At 33.6% G+C, this 17,734-nt stretch overlaps 1 protein-coding gene across 1 annotated transcript in view; it reads left to right on the top strand.

Moving 5' to 3' along the window:
• The window catches only part of LOC125056173 (dynein axonemal heavy chain 7), a 70,407-nt gene that overhangs the window by 15,741 nt on the left and 36,932 nt on the right, over positions 1–17,734 (top strand). Inside the window, exons 22-41 of the mRNA XM_047659146.1 lie at positions 467–582; positions 1,613–1,769; positions 2,396–2,532; positions 2,849–3,079; positions 3,162–3,327; positions 3,799–3,944; positions 5,323–5,448; positions 5,705–5,827; positions 6,818–6,978; positions 7,598–7,769; positions 8,441–8,623; positions 9,553–9,684; positions 11,302–11,415; positions 11,889–11,996; positions 12,183–12,380; positions 12,873–12,996; positions 13,839–14,014; positions 14,934–15,085; positions 15,885–16,032; positions 16,743–16,955. Coding sequence (XP_047515102.1) covers positions 467–582; positions 1,613–1,769; positions 2,396–2,532; positions 2,849–3,079; positions 3,162–3,327; positions 3,799–3,944; positions 5,323–5,448; positions 5,705–5,827; positions 6,818–6,978; positions 7,598–7,769; positions 8,441–8,623; positions 9,553–9,684; positions 11,302–11,415; positions 11,889–11,996; positions 12,183–12,380; positions 12,873–12,996; positions 13,839–14,014; positions 14,934–15,085; positions 15,885–16,032; positions 16,743–16,955 — 3,083 coding nt within the window. The remainder of the gene's footprint in view (positions 1–466; positions 583–1,612; positions 1,770–2,395; positions 2,533–2,848; positions 3,080–3,161; positions 3,328–3,798; positions 3,945–5,322; positions 5,449–5,704; positions 5,828–6,817; positions 6,979–7,597; positions 7,770–8,440; positions 8,624–9,552; positions 9,685–11,301; positions 11,416–11,888; positions 11,997–12,182; positions 12,381–12,872; positions 12,997–13,838; positions 14,015–14,933; positions 15,086–15,884; positions 16,033–16,742; positions 16,956–17,734) is intronic.

Here is a 17,734-nt window from a genome sequence, read left to right as displayed (position 1 = left end):
TCTACCTAAATGAGCAATTAAACCGACGGTAATAAGTGCTAATAACGATAGCAGTTGAGATTCTGATTGCAATGTTTTATTTTTGTACCACGCTATCAGGGTCCTATACTAGGGTTTCTGATATTTAGAGACTTTTATCTAGATCGCAAACAATATGTCGGTATGGTTATCGCTGTCGCTATTGGCCCAGAGTACCAGTGCAGTTAGGCTTCGTTTCATTAAATCTGATTTTAAAACGATATTTACAATATTTTGGTAAAATCGCTTGAAATAAAATACATTTTGCTGGTATTTTTCGTATGATGATGATGTTTAGGTGAGGTTATAGATGAGGTTTTAATAAGGCAAAAATACATGAGTGATTATACATTTGTAAAGTTACATTCATTTAGTAAAGTAATATTTAACGAAGACATGAATATTATACCTACTATACAGAAATTGTAATTTGAAGTTTTGGTTTAAGGCGCTCTGGTAGTGTTAGACGTCCATGCTCGAGACGTATTGATGGAGTTAATTGATTTCAATGTTCAACAAGATAACGACTTCAACTGGCTCTCACAAATTCGTTATTACTGGGAGGTGAGGAACTTTACAACAAACGACTTCCGATATTTTTATTAATTAAGAGATGTAAAACTTGGCTTACTGATTCTTTACTGTACATTTTAAAAAATCGTGATATTTGTTGTTTTACAATCACTGAATAGAAATATTTTTGGAAATAATAATAATAGTAAGTACAACTTGAGGCTTATTTTAGTACCAACATCAACAACAAATAAAAATAAATTGAAAAATGAATAGACAGCCTCCGTGTACAGTTGTACGCCGACAAATGTACGCAGAAACTGCTGAACAATTTGCAACTAAGTCACTTCTTGTAAGGAGATAGTATATACCTCACTCACCTATTGTAAGATTAATTATAATTCTAATACCGACTTTAAACCACTACTCCTGATACTGATGAAAAGTAAAACATATGATGATTAGGATGCCAATATATATATTCATTATACATATCTATAATCTATATATATAATATACTAGCCGTTTCCCGCCCGCCCGCCGGGCGAATTAAAATAGGAAATAAATAAAATTTTATGTTTCATTATTTTATTATTCTTCTTTTTAACTTCCCGCTAAGAAAATTGAAAATTTTCGAAAATCGAGTTTTTAACAGATGTTGACGTTTTGAGGTTCTAGGAAGAATGTTTCCGCGGTGAAGTCCGTATGTATAAATTTTCATAAAAGTAAAACAGCAATAAAAAATGAAAGAATTTAAAAAAATAATAGCCATAAACCATCTAGGAAAAATTTCGCATCGAATGGCAGTAGTTTCATGTCGATACGATAGTTGTTTGGGCGTCAAGGAAGAACCTTTTTTCTTATATATATATATATATATATATATAGATAGATTGGCATCCTATCATCTACCGATCATCATATATTTTACTTTTCATCCGTATCAGGAGCAGTTGTTTAAAAGCGGTATTGGAATTTAATAAACTTACGACAGTCGTTAGTGTACGTCGTATCGTATCGAATCCCGTCGACCTAATTGTACAAAGATACTCAATCTTCTACAATGCTATTTTATTAGGAGCAAGAGGAAGACCTGAGCTGGCAAGTGGCCACAAGGATGATAAACTCCCAGTTAATGTACGGTTATGAATATTTGGGTAATACGGGACGTTTAGTCGTAACTCCACTTACAGACAGGTGCTTTAGAACTCTGTTTGGGGCGCTGCATCTTAATCTTGGTAAGTGGCCAATTGTAATATTTTGTTTTATTCGATAAGATAAGTGTTGTTAATGTTAATACTGTATCCATATTGTGTACAAAACCCTAACTTGCTTCAAATTATGTCATTTATATTTTTGCTACCGAATATTACGTTATCACTTTTTCCCAGCTAAATCGGAGCAAAATCGGAGTATTTATCTCCGATTTTTAATTACGTAGAATTCTGACAGCTATCATTTTTTGACAGATGTCAGAGATGGCAAACCTTTTTGGCCGGGCGCATTTTTCAATTTCAATACGAGTCTGAACATCTGAGTCTCTACATACATTTTATTTGTTAGTGAATGTATCCATTTTGAGAACTTTTTTAGAGCAACACTTATGAAATGTCTGAATTCTACGGAATAAAAATCGGAGTATAGTTTAAAATCATGAATAGTTTGTACTTAACAATTATATGCAGAAGAAGATGTTCTCCTAGACCAATCGTTATAGGCACTTTAAAATATGCTCCCTTATGAAATAGATATTTGCTTTCAAACAAAACATTTGCGGTATTTTTTTTAAAGTATGATCATTTAAAGACAAATAATGGAACAGCTGTCATCGATCTTTAATATAAACCATAAAAATGAATTTAAGGAGGAGCACCAGAAGGCCCAGCTGGAACTGGTAAAACAGAAACAACAAAGGATTTGGCAAAAGCCGTAGCCAAACAGTGTGTTGTATTCAATTGTTCAGATGGGTTGGACTATATTGCGCTTGGGAAATTCTTCAAGGTTAAAAAAACCACTTATATTTTTATTCAAAAATATTACTTTTCTTACTTAGTTTCTAAGTTTCCATAGGTAACTAGAGAGATAAGATTTTTCTATCCTTATCATCACTCATATATATGTCGCATCCAACTAGCTTAATAAGCCGTTCAATTAAAAGCCTAGCCTCTTACCTACACAGCGCCGTTTAACTAGCGGCCTGAAACCGTAGCGTTTGTATCAATACATAAATTCCCATAAAATTGCACACAATCTTAAAATTATTTTAAATTAAAATTCTAGATCTACGTTTTAATTCAAGCAATTTCCTCTTTCTCAGGGTCTGGCATCTTGCGGAGCATGGTCATGTTTCGATGAATTCAATCGAATAGATTTAGAAGTATTATCTGTGGTTGCGCAACAAATCCTTTCAATTCAGCGCGGTATCAACTCTGGCTCAACGGAACTTTTGTTTGAAGGAACTCTATTGCATTTGGATAAGAGTTGTGCCGTGTTCATCACTATGAATCCTGGTTATGCCGGGAGATCCGAATTGCCTGATAATTTAAAGGTTTCTGCGTGTTTTGAACCTATTTATTAGTCTACTAAAGCTTTCTTTTTTATAAGATTAATTCGTATTAAATTTTTTCTAGGCATTATTCCGTTCCGTGGCCATGATGGTACCGGATTACGTTTTAATATCAGAAATAGAGTTGTACGCTTTCGGATATCTGAATGCTAAACCTTTAGCGGTGAAGATTGTAGCCACATACAGGCTCTGTTCAGAACAGCTCTCATCACAGAGTCACTATGATTATGGTAAGAATATATATACAAATAAACGTGGGGCTATTATCTTTTAGGTCAGGGTCTTAGGGGTCTGTATCTATTTCGTGATTAGTTTATAATAGGCGAGTATGTCAGACATATGTGTCTAACACGCGCCGTCGGCTTTTAGTTGCTAAGGCATGCCGGTTTCTTTCGCCGCACGAGCAAGTACTGAATGCGCACTAGACAGTCGATTTGTGCTCAACCGAGTTTCGAACTTTCGACCTCAGTAATGAGAGGGGAAACGGGAGAAAAATTTAATTCAATACATTTATTGTTTTCATTAAAACAAAAGATTGAATGGGCGGTCTTCTTGCAGACAACCCAAACATAAATAACATAAATAAACAAACAAATATAAATAAACACTATCTGAAGAGGTTTCAGACTTCAAATTGGCTTAGTTATCCAAGTGAAGTTCGTTTGTAATTCTTTATGAACTGAAAATGATTTCACTAATAGGAATGCGAGCTGTAAAATCAGTATTGCGAGCAGCTGGTGCTTTGAAACTTCGTTATCCCGACGAAGATGAAGATGTGATACTGTTGAGATCAATCAAAGATGTCAACTTGCCCAAGTTCTTGGAGCACGATGTACCGCTATTTATGGTAATTGCTTTATCGGATGTATTGTGGTACTATGCAATCTGAAAAGGTACGATTCCACCAAAATACCGTGCAGCACATTTGTAACAATCATTTTGTGCAAAACAATAGTAGAACACGTCTTAGGGCGTGACCAAACAGGGCGTGCAAAGTGCGCGGCAGCAACATGCGGCATTCGTAGGACATAACAACGAATGCTCAATGCGAATTAAGGATTCTCGATGTTGATCGCAAAAACATCGATGATGATGTTGCTTTACGAAAAATATCGTAACATATTAACGGAATCGAACCTCAATGTTAGCTCACGGTTTCGGCACGACCAATGCGACTTTGCTGAAATATTCGCGAACAATTTGTTATGTTCGCTTGAGTGAGTCGACCAAAACAAACATTTGTGCCGTACGCTGTGCTGTTCAGCACTGGTGGAATCGTACCTTAAGAGACCAGAAACACTACCTATAGCGTTTTTAATTGCAGTAATAAGTCTACTACGCACTTCCATCACACATCAGCGCTACCTATATTGATAATATAGTATTATCGTCGCTGTAGAATGATAACCTCGTATGTCCAGAGAACCAAACATTACAGGAAACCAAAAAAAATGTTTAATTTCGTCAATGTTCGTTAAAATATTAATGTGTTTTTGTTCATAGTTTTAGATGGTAAAAAGTACTTGTTTATGTTATAAATAAGTCCTTACTTCATGACTATACCAGTTAAATGACATAACAGTCTAAGAATAAAAAGAAATGTTTTTTTGACATACATGGTTATCATTCTACAATGACGTTATATTTCGTCCTTAGTAATTTAGTAAATGGCAGCATTAACTAAGAGACTGTCTAGAGTAAGAGAACGTTCTCGCCACTAACTTTTCGAATGAATAATTTAAAAAAGCCGTTAGTTTGGAAATGATTTTTCAAAGAGTTTCTTAGAAAGTCTAGATTTTTATTTAAGAAAAAATTGAGCTCTTATATTTTTTGACGTGACAACGTCTTATAGATCGATGGAGCCGGCTGCACGCACGAAAAAACATGACTCATGCGGCGTTACCTCGTTCTGAGGCGTTACCTCGTTGTGAGGCGTTATCTCACTCTGAGGTGTTCCATTTAAAATTGACATAATTGTATTTATGCGTACAAATAAACTTGATCAACTAACTAAGATAACTTGATCAATTCAATTGTGATTTCCATTTACCTCCTTCTCTATATCCATACAAAATACCTATCAAACATATAAAAAAAATTTATTTTTTTGAAAAATGCAACCATCCCATCAATATTTATTTATGACGTTGTCACGTTCAACTATCGTCAGTAAACCGACTTTACAGACAACTGATTTTTTTTTGTAATTTTGATAATTTTTGTAGGGTATAATCGGAGATCTGTTCCCTGGTCTTCCATTACCACAGGCTGGTCTTCCACATCTCGTGGCGTGTCTTAAGGAAGTCTGCGTGCCTCTTAATTTGCAGGCCAACGAGTTCTTTGTTGAAAAGGTTATTATGTCATTTTTTCTACAATTGTTCGAGATTGACAAAATTTCTTAAAAAAATTTTTTTACAGAGATAGTAACAGATCTTTTAAAATTAAATTGTTTTCTGTTATTTTATTAAATGTTTTTTGTATTTTTTTGGTGGAATAAATTTTCAAGCTAAACTTAATATATCGAAGTTACATATCACATTACAATTAGATCTAAAAAATAGTCTTGGAAGTGAAGTCTTTGATCACACTTGAATTATTGGATTACAGGTTTTACAATTGTACGAGATGATTCTGGTCCGACATGGTCTTATGCTGGTAGGTTTTCCCTTCTCAGGGAAAACTAAATGTTATCATGCGCTTGGGCATGCTTTGGCAGCTGTATCGGAGAAGGTAGGAACATACGTAAAATATTAAAGCCGTATCATAGAACTTTTATCATTTATCATAATTTGATTATAGTGACTAATTTTTGGTATTTCTTTCAATTTTCATAGAATAAAGTAACAGGTAATAGACCAAATAATGTTATAAGTTCGAATTTGTTGTTGTTTTCGTTACACCCATTAAAATTTCAAACATCGGATAGCTTCTAGTCCATTCGGAAATTGGTTTAATTTCAATAACTTTCACAAGTATGTTTCCTACTACTAAGAAATAACAATGGACGCTTGGCGGACCCATGCGACTTCTTCAATACAAAAAGATTTGCGTTCCGCCATATAGCGGGCTAATCGATTCCGGGGAAGTTGCATGGATTTGGTAAGCGCTGCGCCTGATTCATAAGTTGTCATATCATATTTTTTATTTATTTCATAATAATTGTTTGACCTTCCTCGTTTTATCATTGGCAGAGTAAATGAAAAAGTGCGTGCGTACTTTACACATGTCACAAGTGAAACTTCTTTGGCAAACGAATTTTTAATCTAAAACTTTACATTTCCGAGATTTAGATGGAGGAAAAAAAGAAAGATATGTTAGGATTTTAATGAATTTAATTGTCATTAAAATAATAAAGTTTCGAAAATTATCTAATAGAAATTATAAATTTAATTTTTTAATTTATTTCTTCGATAATAAAAACACTTGGCATATTTTAATTTACAATTCGTAATTTGAGATTTCAATAAATTATTTTGCATATAATATAAATATATGCAAAATTTATATTATATGCAAAATAATTTATAAATACTAATATTTCATAAATTCTATTCTATTTTTATAAGGTAATTCGCCCTTCTCACTCTCTCGAACAGTCTCAGTCGCTCTCTCCCATTTATTCAACAAATACGCTGCAAATTATTAATTATTGCGTTTTATCCGTAAAAATTTTACCTTCATGCGCCTAAAGAAGTTTCACTTCAAAAAAACATATTTTAGGGTCTTATGGATGAGAACGCAGTGGAATGGACAGTGATAAATCCAAAGTCGATAACAATGGGCCAATTGTACGGACAATTTGATCCCGTGTCCCACGAATGGTCTGACGGTATCTTGGCTGTTAGTTACCGGGCCTTTGCCGTCTCTATTAATAATAACAGGTTTAGTACTATTTATTTTATATGTATGCACATCAATTGAGAATTCCTTATTAAAGCATGAAGTGTGCAGTCATTGCGCACTTGGAGTTAAAACTTTTTTGTTAACTAATAAAATACGTTAGAAATGATTTTTTTTGGGCTTTGTAACCCAACTTGGGTGAAGACAACGACATATTTTCCCATCTTGCAAGTTTTGAACAGGTTTTATAATTTAAATGTGTCGCTCTTACTAAGAACTATGCTGTGTACCAGATTTTTGTACATTATTTTATTTATGTATAATTTTTAAATATGTATTTTTTTTAGAATTGTACGAAAAAGACGTAAAATTTTTTAGAATTTTTGTCTTTTAGTATGTTTTTTTCCTGGCAAAACCACTAACTATTTAAACATCTTATTATAGTTAATTAATTTTAATATGTCCTATTACTATTACTATTTTTCGTACGGAATAACATCGTAACCATGGTAACAAACGGCTTTAATTCCTGTATAATAGGGCTCAGTGGTTTCTATCAAATTTTGAACTACGATCCGGTCATGACAAGACCATTATTATTTTTTAAAAATACAAATTATTTTATATATAATTATTGTCTTCTTGTACATTTACTTTCAGGAAATGGCTAGTTTTTGATGGCCCGGTAGACGCTATATGGATAGAGAATTTAAACACGGTATTAGATGATAATAAGAAATTATGTCTCATGAGTGGTGAGATCATACAACTGGCTCCAACAACCAATTTAATTTTTGAGCCAATGGACTTGGAGGCAGCCTCACCAGCTACCGTAAATATATTTATGATCACGCACATTTCTGTTAGATTTTTAAACGCACTAGAGGAAAATCACGTGTAATACTAATCATTGATAGAAACTGGTTTGAAAAATCATCTTTTTAAGTCGTCGAAGAGCTTAGTTTTTATTTAAATTCATCGTTTTGACGGTTAGCTAAAATGTATTTGATTTTCTGCACATTCGCGGCGCATTCGCCAGATGTGGACGCACCCTTAAATACGTATTCAAACCCATGATAGGTTCTATCAATGTTTAGAATTATACGGGCAAAGCGAATTTTGTTGATTTGATTAACAATTAAGTATAGAAACAAGGTAATTAGAAGGAAAACCAGTTAAAAAAACAAAAGAAAACGTAATTATGACGCGTTTCGCATGAATGTGATTGGTCAATAGCATCTATACACCAATCACACGCGATAGGATTCGTCTTTTCGTTTGACGAATTACAATAAAACGAAATATTTTATTTTTCAACATTCTTACATTGATTTCTTCATTGTTATAAAATATGAAAAATTAATGAATTATTAAAGTTATTTGAAAAGGTTTTTTATTTCCATATTGGTAAGGAAGCATAGAGTTCTTATCACGGTGTATTCACCGTGGTAAGTTATGCTATATAAAGCGATTATCGTATGTGGAATTATATTTTTTTAATAGGTCTCCCGCTGCGGTATGATTTATATGGAACCCAAAGGACTGGGTTGGAAGTGTCTTTTGGAGTCTTGGCTTAACACGCTCCCATCGACATTACACGGATTTAATAAGAACATTATACGTGCATTGTTTAATAGATTTATGTCGCCGTTGTTATGGCTTGTTGAATATTCTGGGAAAGTTAAGGTAAGCTATTTCAACGAATTAACATTATTTGTTTCCTTCTTAAAATGTTTTTTTATTTAACTAAAGGATCTGAAAATATATTTGGTTTTGATGATGCGATTACATTTATTTTTAAGGCTATTCAAAGTTTTTTCTTTCTTGTATGTCATGTCCTTAACGATGACATGTCGAAAAAATGTCTCATTAGCAAAATTGTATGTATGCTGTTCTACTTATTTAAATGTTTAGTTCATACTTTCTTTTAATATCAAACTCATACATAAGCACTAAAGGGTGTCGATAGGGGCAGATAGCCCTCGTAGAGAATTGTGATGGAAACTTTCCACTTGAACTCATACTTTATTCATCCTCTGTTTCTACTTGTACTGGCTCCCTGCCCTCCCTTAACAATCGGCAGGCGATACCCGTATAATATAAATCACAGTATCATATGCGATTTAAAAAAATTAAGAGATAATGATTTAAAGAAAAGAGGGGGGGGAGGCATGGCTGAGTAGTGTCAAGGCCGTGTGTTGTACGTAAATACGTTTATGTAACGGGTTATAATTGATATGACGACAGTTGATAATTAAAAATTTAAACGAACATCGTAGCTTCTACGTGTCAAAAGTTATACTAATTGCAAATCTCGATACGCAGCAAAATAATCTCAAAATGGCGGCGCATCCACCCCCACCCAACCCCCTACCGCGCGGGATGTATCACAGTTCTCACTTATCGTATGAATTCTTTAATCCTTTAGCTATCCAGTGATATAATTCAAATTTCGATATAGAGGGAGGATAAATTCGAAACTACAACGACAAACTGCCCCCGATTTTGTTACCATAAGGGTTTCTTAATTGCCCCCAAATTGTAGCAAAGTTTACGTAGCGAATAACTAAGGAAGAAAATGTGTGCCTCAAATTAAATAATATTTTGATTCACAGCAAATGTATGTCACATCCCGTTCTAATTTGGTTGTTGCGTGTATGAATTTATTTGATACATTTATGGACGACTTCTACGACGAGAAATATATTGAACAGATTTCGGATCTCGATATTCGGGCGCAACTAGAGGTAATACAATCTATAATTTTACTATTATAATTAATTGTATTATATTTTGTATAAATAATATTTGGCATAAAATATAATACTTAACACATGTGCTACATAGTAGCTTATCATTTAAAAAAATCAAACACTACACGCAATCCCCGTCGAGCGAGTTTGCTTATCGAAGCCGCGTACAAATTATTTGAAGTCTATTAAGTATGAGGGTGCAATATTTGATCGATTACCGTCTAAAATTCGTAATATTAGCGCGTTTAACCAATTCAAAGGGGCATTAAAGATACATATCAGAATGAGCCTAGTAGACTAAAATTAGGACGGCTGTCTGATGGCGACGTGTATGTCGTTCGTATATACATATTAATAGTCTAGTCGACAAGTTGAAAATGGTCCAAAATAGAGATACTGCTCTTAAAATTATGTGCGATAGCTCATTGGTAAAATTTTTTTTATAAACAAAGTATAAATATTTTTTTAATTTTTATGGCATGATCTTAAGTATGTATGTAAGAAAGGCTCTACGTAGCGAAATTTTTTTACGACCATTATTTAAACATTTTATTTCACTTACAATTAAGACGGTAGTTCGAGAAAATTTCGTTAGTGAACAATTGTTTAACTTGTTGAAAAATTAATTTTAAGTAAAATTTCCAACGGGAATAAATTAATTATAGTGTTCAGAACACACCATAATTTTTTCATATTTAAAAATATATTCAATACCTTAAATAAATTAATTAATGTGCCGTACTCGCTTTTGACGCCACGCGCGAATCCTAAAAATGTCACGCGCAGACCTATTTTCAGCGTTAAATTAAAATTATAAATAATTGAGATAGAGTTCCGAGAGTTAGAGAGAGTTTTTATTGGAAATTTCCTCCTCTTTCAGAATCTTTTTTTGAAATTAATTAAATATTAATAGTTTATTAAATATTGGCAAAAAACGAAATGCCATTTTTTTTTCATCTTTAATTGTTTATAACTTTTGCAATTTTTTATGTGCTAATACACGCTTTTGGCACATTTTTCTAAACGTCATTCCGGATCCAATGAGCTATCGCACATAATTTTAAGAGCAGTATCTCTATTTTGTACCATTTTCAACTTGTTGACTAGACTATAAATTTCTCATGTAAAAAAAAAATTGTAATGAGAAATAAAGTTCTTTAATATAAATATTTATACCTTATATTTTTTAAAGTTCACATAACCGTACAATCCATTAACTTCTACAATAAAACTATTTAAATAAAGACAAAATAATAATAACAGACTCTTTTTATACGATACATAATATAGATTAGTCTTCAGTTATTTAAGCAAATACAAGCATCATATTTAACATATTAAATTATAATTTTTACTATCAGCTCATTATAGAGTTATTTGTTTTTAAATTCGTCAAGAAGTCGTATACTTTAAGCGTCTTCGTATCGTCCATCCAATTTGTATAGTTTACGTATTCTATACGTATTGCTTTTAAAATTTTCGTAAAGAAATGTATACTTACTATTATATTTTTACGTTGTTCGTGCCTTGTAAGGCAATATTTTTTGCGTCTTTTTTGTCCATACATTGTATTTAAATATAGGAAAAATAAATGTATCTTATTATTTGTAGGGTGTATTTTTCTTTTCGTGCATTTGGTCGATTGGAGCAACTCTGGAAGCTGACAGTCGGGAAAAATTCGACATGCTTTTCCGAGGCTTGCTCGAAAAGGAATTTCCTCAAAAGGTAATACGGTTTTCCTTTTGAATGTGGAAATTCTGAGGAATTGTATGATGTTCTATATTTAGGTTAGCTATGTAGTACTGTTTATATTATACGTCAAAAATATGCATTGTTGATGTAATTTTTTTTTTTATATTTATTTACGAGTTTTGTCTTCATGAGCATTTAAATAACAGATACGGTCAGCGCAAGAAATATTCGTTAAAGAAGTTTTATTTAATTAATTAACCTATTTGAAAGTACCTACACTCTTACAGTGACTATGTTTAGTGTAAAGCACGCCAAACGTCAACATAAAAAAAAAATATTTGTCTTAATTTAATCGCCTTGTTAACTGTATACATGTTTTTTTAAATCTATATAAATTTGAGGTTTTGAACATACTTGTTCTAACTGAGCTCTAAATTAAACATATTTTAATCTGATGTTTTTTACTTCATAATGCAAAGTTAAATATTTCGATTGATATATTTTAGATTATAGAACTGTTGAATTACCCCCGAGAAATACAGAAGCCAGAGAAACAATACATATTTGCTCTGCCAAAGGAAGGACTTGTGTATGACTATCGATTTATTAAAGAGGTAACTCAATTTAATATACATATATAATACTGTCTAAAGTACCCTTCTATCTCTTTTCATCACAGCGTAAACATAATTAAACAGAAAGAGACAAAAGAGTTCAATTTGGTTTATTTTCTATGAGAATCGAGGGATAGTTACTAATATTATAAAGTAGACATTTTAATTTCTGTACCTCGCCTTTAGGGTAAGGGTAAATGGAAACCCTGGCAGGATGACGTGGTATCAGCTCCCCCAATCAGCAGGGACACTCCACCTAACCAGATTCTTGTGACCACCCTGGATAGCGTCAGATATTTGGCCTTGTTTAAATTGCTGGTAATGCACCACAAGGCTGTTATGATGGTTGGACCAACGGGGACTGGGAAGTCTTCGTATATTATCGTACGTTTTTCTCACTTTCTAACGAAAATCTTCTTAACCATGTACTTATGGTTATTTATGAAATTAAATTTCTGCTCAAAGCATTTGGACCAATCGAATTTATTTTCCGTTGAAATAAACATATAAAAATCAGTGGCGCTATAACCTCTTTAGTTCTGGGCCACAGATGTCTAAATCTGTTTCATAATCATTTGTCAATCTAATAGGCAAGTAGGTGATCAGCCTCCAGTGCCTGACACACGCCGTCGACTTTTTGGGTCTAAGACATGTCGGTTTCCTCACGATGTTTTCCTTCACCGTTCAAGCAAATGCTAAATGCGCACATAGAAAGAAAGTCCATTGGTGCAAAGCCGGGGATCGAACGTACGACCTCAGGGATGAGAGTCGCACGCTGAAGCCACTAGGCCAACACTGCTCTAGTAATATCTATAGACTAAACCAATTTGTTAGAATATAATATAATTTAAGATTAAGTTAAAACAATATTTGTAGGATTTCTTAGTCAGACGCGTTGACACGAAAGTGTATAAGGCGCTTATAATGGCGTTCTCGGCTCAAACAAATTGTAACCAAACACAGGATATTATAATGGGAAAACTGGATAAGCGAAGAAAAGGTGAATTAAATTGTTATTTAAAAAAATATAATCTAAATTTAAATGTTTATATTTTTCACATATTAGGTCCATCACATAGGTAAAATATTGTTTACAAAAAAAAATCAATTCTACCCACCCCTGTAGAGCATTTTGACCAAGCAAAGATTTTTTCTTACAGACTATCGCAACTAAGTAATTTTTTTAAGTCCTAGCATTTTGGTGTACTTTCATACATAACTAAAAAGAGTATGTGACTAATTTTTATTACTATGTGTCACGCCGTCGATTTTCGGTCTGCGGCGGTATGCCTTGGTTGGTTTTCTATGTTTTTCTTTGCCGTATGCGAAAGTTAAATTGCGCACATTGGGACACAGTCGTGTTTCGAAGGTGCGACCGCATTGCTGCTCACTTGAGCCACTAGGCATACAATCGTCCGTCGTGTAAATACATAACAATCCTAAATTTAAAATTGTCATCTGTACGTTGGGCGTTAATTTTTCTCTACAATTGTCTCAATATTAATAACATAAAAAATGAAATATAGCCCTTTGTTTCATTGATTTTGCTAAATATAATATCAGGAATATTGTATATTACAATATGTATCACTATGTAAATTGAAGTCAAAATTAAGAGTCGTCCAACTTCGATTTTGTTCCCTTTGGAGTAAAGACTCTCGGGCCGTGGGGTACAAGTGCACAGGCGCTAATTAAACTATTACTACTACTATTACTATGTAGTTTAAGAAAATTGTAGATAATGTATATTTGATTGTTATGAATACAATCTCATATTATTTATGTATTTTTACTGTAATATTTACCTAGTTATATTTAGTACAAATGAATAAATATTTTAAGGTGTTTTTGGTCCACCTATCGGTTGTTACTGCGTAGTATTTGTGGATGATGTAAGCATGCCACAAGCGGAAACGTACGGTGCACAGCCGCCCATAGAAGTACTGAGGCAAGGCATTGATTTAGGACTCTGGTACGATAGAAAAACAAATGTTGCTATGCATTTGATTGATGTACAGGTATGTATTACATTCACTCTTGATAACGACAACAATTGAGTAACAAGTACTTTTTAACTTGCTAAAATTAGTATAAACTGCGCAGTCCCTTTATTATCCTAGCCCGCAATAAACTCGACTGTCGGCATCATGCATACGAAATTTCTAAGAAATTCGTTCTTTTGTTTACAAACCGGGAATGCTTGCACGTGTAGACTGTTGTTGACCATGACTAATAAGTAGGAGTCTTTTCTCCATTTCTCCACGCCATAAAATGCAAAGTCCCTTCAGTGTCGTTATATAAAGTTTACACTATATTCAAATTATTGACCGATTAGGACGCACAATATAGCCAATAATCAATTGCATTTGTCTTTGTTTTGTGTGAAAACCTACGTCATGAACCGTAACGTTAGCTTTTTTATTTATTTTATATTACGTTTGGTAATTATATAATATTCCAGTGTTACTTGTATTTTTACGTTAACGTTTACGTTACGTTTACGGGTAAAGTATATGTATATGTGTCCAAAAGGAATTACACAAATGCCGTACAGTAATAAATGACCTATATTGCTCCTGTAATTGTCGTCGAAATAAAAATTTGCACCGACTTCCGGCACCATCACTTTAGTATGGAACTAGGTTTATCGACATTTATTTTTAATCATCTATACACTATAACAAAGCCGTACATTAATAATTAGTCGAAATTCCTCATTTGTACCTGAGAAATTCCATTCACTCACGTACTCACATGTACCGCTCAGAAATGACGGCATAGTGTTCAGAGTTATTTTCTGATATAGTAACAGCCTTCTAAGCGTTATTCACGTTGGTTCATTCACAGGTATTTTTTTTTTCATGGGCTTGTAGTCTATTTATATCGTATAATAAAATATAATATAAAATGTATGTATAAATGTACCTATGTACATAGTTCATGTGCGCGATGGGAAAACCGACGCCTGGTGCCAAGTTGATCACGCCGCGTTTTTCAAGACACTTTTCGTTCTTTTGTATCGACGAATTTGATGACGAAACATTGCAAGTTATCTTTGGCCGGATTATGTTGTGGCATCTGGATACAAGGTATGATATTAACATATATATATATAGGTATTATATATAATCCCTCGTGTCACGTTGTTTTAGTTAAATTTCTCCGCTTTTATGCATATTCAATAGGTCTATCTTTTGGGTCAGCTATTTTTATAATTAAGTAAAAAGCTTTTAATAGAAATATTTCATTTTTTCAGAATAAATCTTTAATGTTTTTTTTTTTTTTTTTTTTTTTTAAGACAATTCACCCCAATTGACCTAGTCCCATGCTAAGCTAGTGAAGCTTGTGTTATGGGTACTAGGCAACGGATATACATACATATTATAGATAGATATACATATAAATACATATTTAAACACCCAAGACCTAAGAACAACACCAAATGCTCATCACATCGATGTTCGGCTCAGCCGGGGATCGAACCCGGGACCCATGGATTCGCAGTCAGGGGTACTAACCACTAGACCAATGAGTCGTCAAACTACTTGTATAATAATAATAATAGCCTTTATTTGCTGCTGCCGTAATTACTTATACTAGTTAAACATGTTAAGTACTAATAAAGTAACACTAAAAAATCATCACTAATAATAATTAATCGGCAAGCCGGTTAATTTCTGTTATACAGCTCGTCCTTGGACATAGGCCTCTTCTAAGAGCTTGCACTCTTTTCTGTTTCTAGTTTTACGCTTTAAATTTTCCGATATAAAAAAAACTATGTGGGAATAAGTTTGTCTATTAAATGGTACCTAGGACGGTTAATGCACCTAAGATTTCTTAGGTGCATTAACCGTCCTAGGTATTTACCTAGAAAAATATTTTTCCCAGAGGGTTCTCGAAAGACTTCGATCCCTGCATCGATGAGATAGTGGCAGGGACACTTGAGGTGTACAAGGAGTGTCGTCTTAACCTCCTGCCGACGCCCTCCAAATCTCATTATACATTCAACTTACGAGATTTCTCCAGAGTCATTCTGGTACGTGCATACAAATTTTTAGGTTTTTTGTTGTAGATGGTTAAGTTTATAATATTAACGTTAAATTAATAAGCGTAACCCGTTTTATCTGTACCAAAAACTATTTAAGTAATTTTTACTTCCAACCAAATATATCCTCATCGGGCAGAATAACTTTGTCACGGTATTAGTAATCACAGTGATTTGTAAGCGCAGATTAACGGTATCGCTACAATCATGTTTCAAACTGGCTTTATGGGTTATATAAAATATTTGAAATAATTAACTAAATACAAAACCTCCTGAAGTAGTTCTAGAAACCTCCTGAAGAAGTTCTACAAACCTCCTGAAGTAGTTCTACAAACCCCACGAAGTACTTCTACAAACCTCCTGAAGTAGTTCTACAAACACCACGAAGTAGTTCTACAAACCTCCTGAAGTAGTTCTACAAACCTCCTAAAGAAGTTCTACAAACCTCCTGAAGTAGTTCTGCAAACCCCACGAAGTACTTCTACAAACCTCCTGAAGTAGTTCTACAAACCCCACGAAGTACTTCTACAAACCTCCTGAAGTAGTTCTACAAACCCCACGAAGTACTTCTACAAACCTCCTGAAGTAGTTCTACAAACCCCACGAAGTACTTCTACAAACCTCCTGAAGTAGTTCTACAAACACCACGAAATAGTTCTAAAAACCTCCTGAAATAGTTCTTAAATGAAACCTACTTTTAGGGTGTCCTACTATCAGTGCCGGAAGTGACACCAGGCCTCCAATCCATCAAACGTCTCTGGGTACACGAATGTTTGAGAGTCTTTTCTGACCGTTTGGTTGAGGAAAAGGACCGACAGTGGCTTGTCACTTGTTTGAGAGAAGCTACGGCTAAATGCCTTAATGATGACTTTGATAAGATGCTTGGAAGACTTCTTGATAATCCCAAAGATAAGGTAAATATAGCATTTATTGACAATCTTGTAAGTTACATCACATTACATTATCTTATTTCTGCTTAGTTATTAACGAAATTTAGTTAAAGTAAATGTAAATATTATCTTATTATTTTCTACTAGTATAATAGGAAAGATAAGGTATGGTAGATTAATTTACATTTAGTGGTATATTAAGCTAAGGTGTCTGGCAAATGGGGGAATGCATATTGTTTTCTGTGTTATAATCCTTTCCACCACGACGCCTGGTTTTCCGCAACTCGGCGAAAGGCACTTACTGTCCCACCACCACCTATTTGTAGATCCAGCTACCCGTATAGGTGTTTGGAAACCGATATGACTTAGAAGTCTATAAGACAAGAGCGCACCATTCCTTAAAGGTCGGCAACACACACGCATACCTGTTCGTTTGCCTATAAAAAGCCAACATTGTTTTCAGTAGTTTTAATGCCGTCCTTACAATATCGAAACACTATCACTAGTCATGTCATGCATGAGGATGCTATGTTGTATTTAAAATATATAACAAAAATAAATGGTGAAGATAGTATAGAAAGGGATAAGGGTAGGTTTAAAGACACGGTGCTTCTATAATGTAAGGCGAACTGCCCTAGATTATAAGTTTTGAGGTACTGACGTAAAATATAATAACTAATATAATTTGCTAGTTTAATATGCAAATTATATTATTGTATTTTTTTTAATTCATGCATAATGTGTACAACTTTCATGGCAAATGCAGGATTTATTTATTCAAAGAATCTTACGTATGTACATTT

The sequence above is a fragment of the Pieris napi genome, chromosome 14 (genome assembly GCF_905475465.1).
Source record: "Pieris napi chromosome 14, ilPieNapi1.2, whole genome shotgun sequence".
NCBI lineage: Eukaryota > Metazoa > Arthropoda > Insecta > Lepidoptera > Pieridae > Pieris > Pieris napi.
Note: the sequence above shows the minus strand (reverse complement) of the source record. Positions and strands in the feature narration are given on the sequence as shown.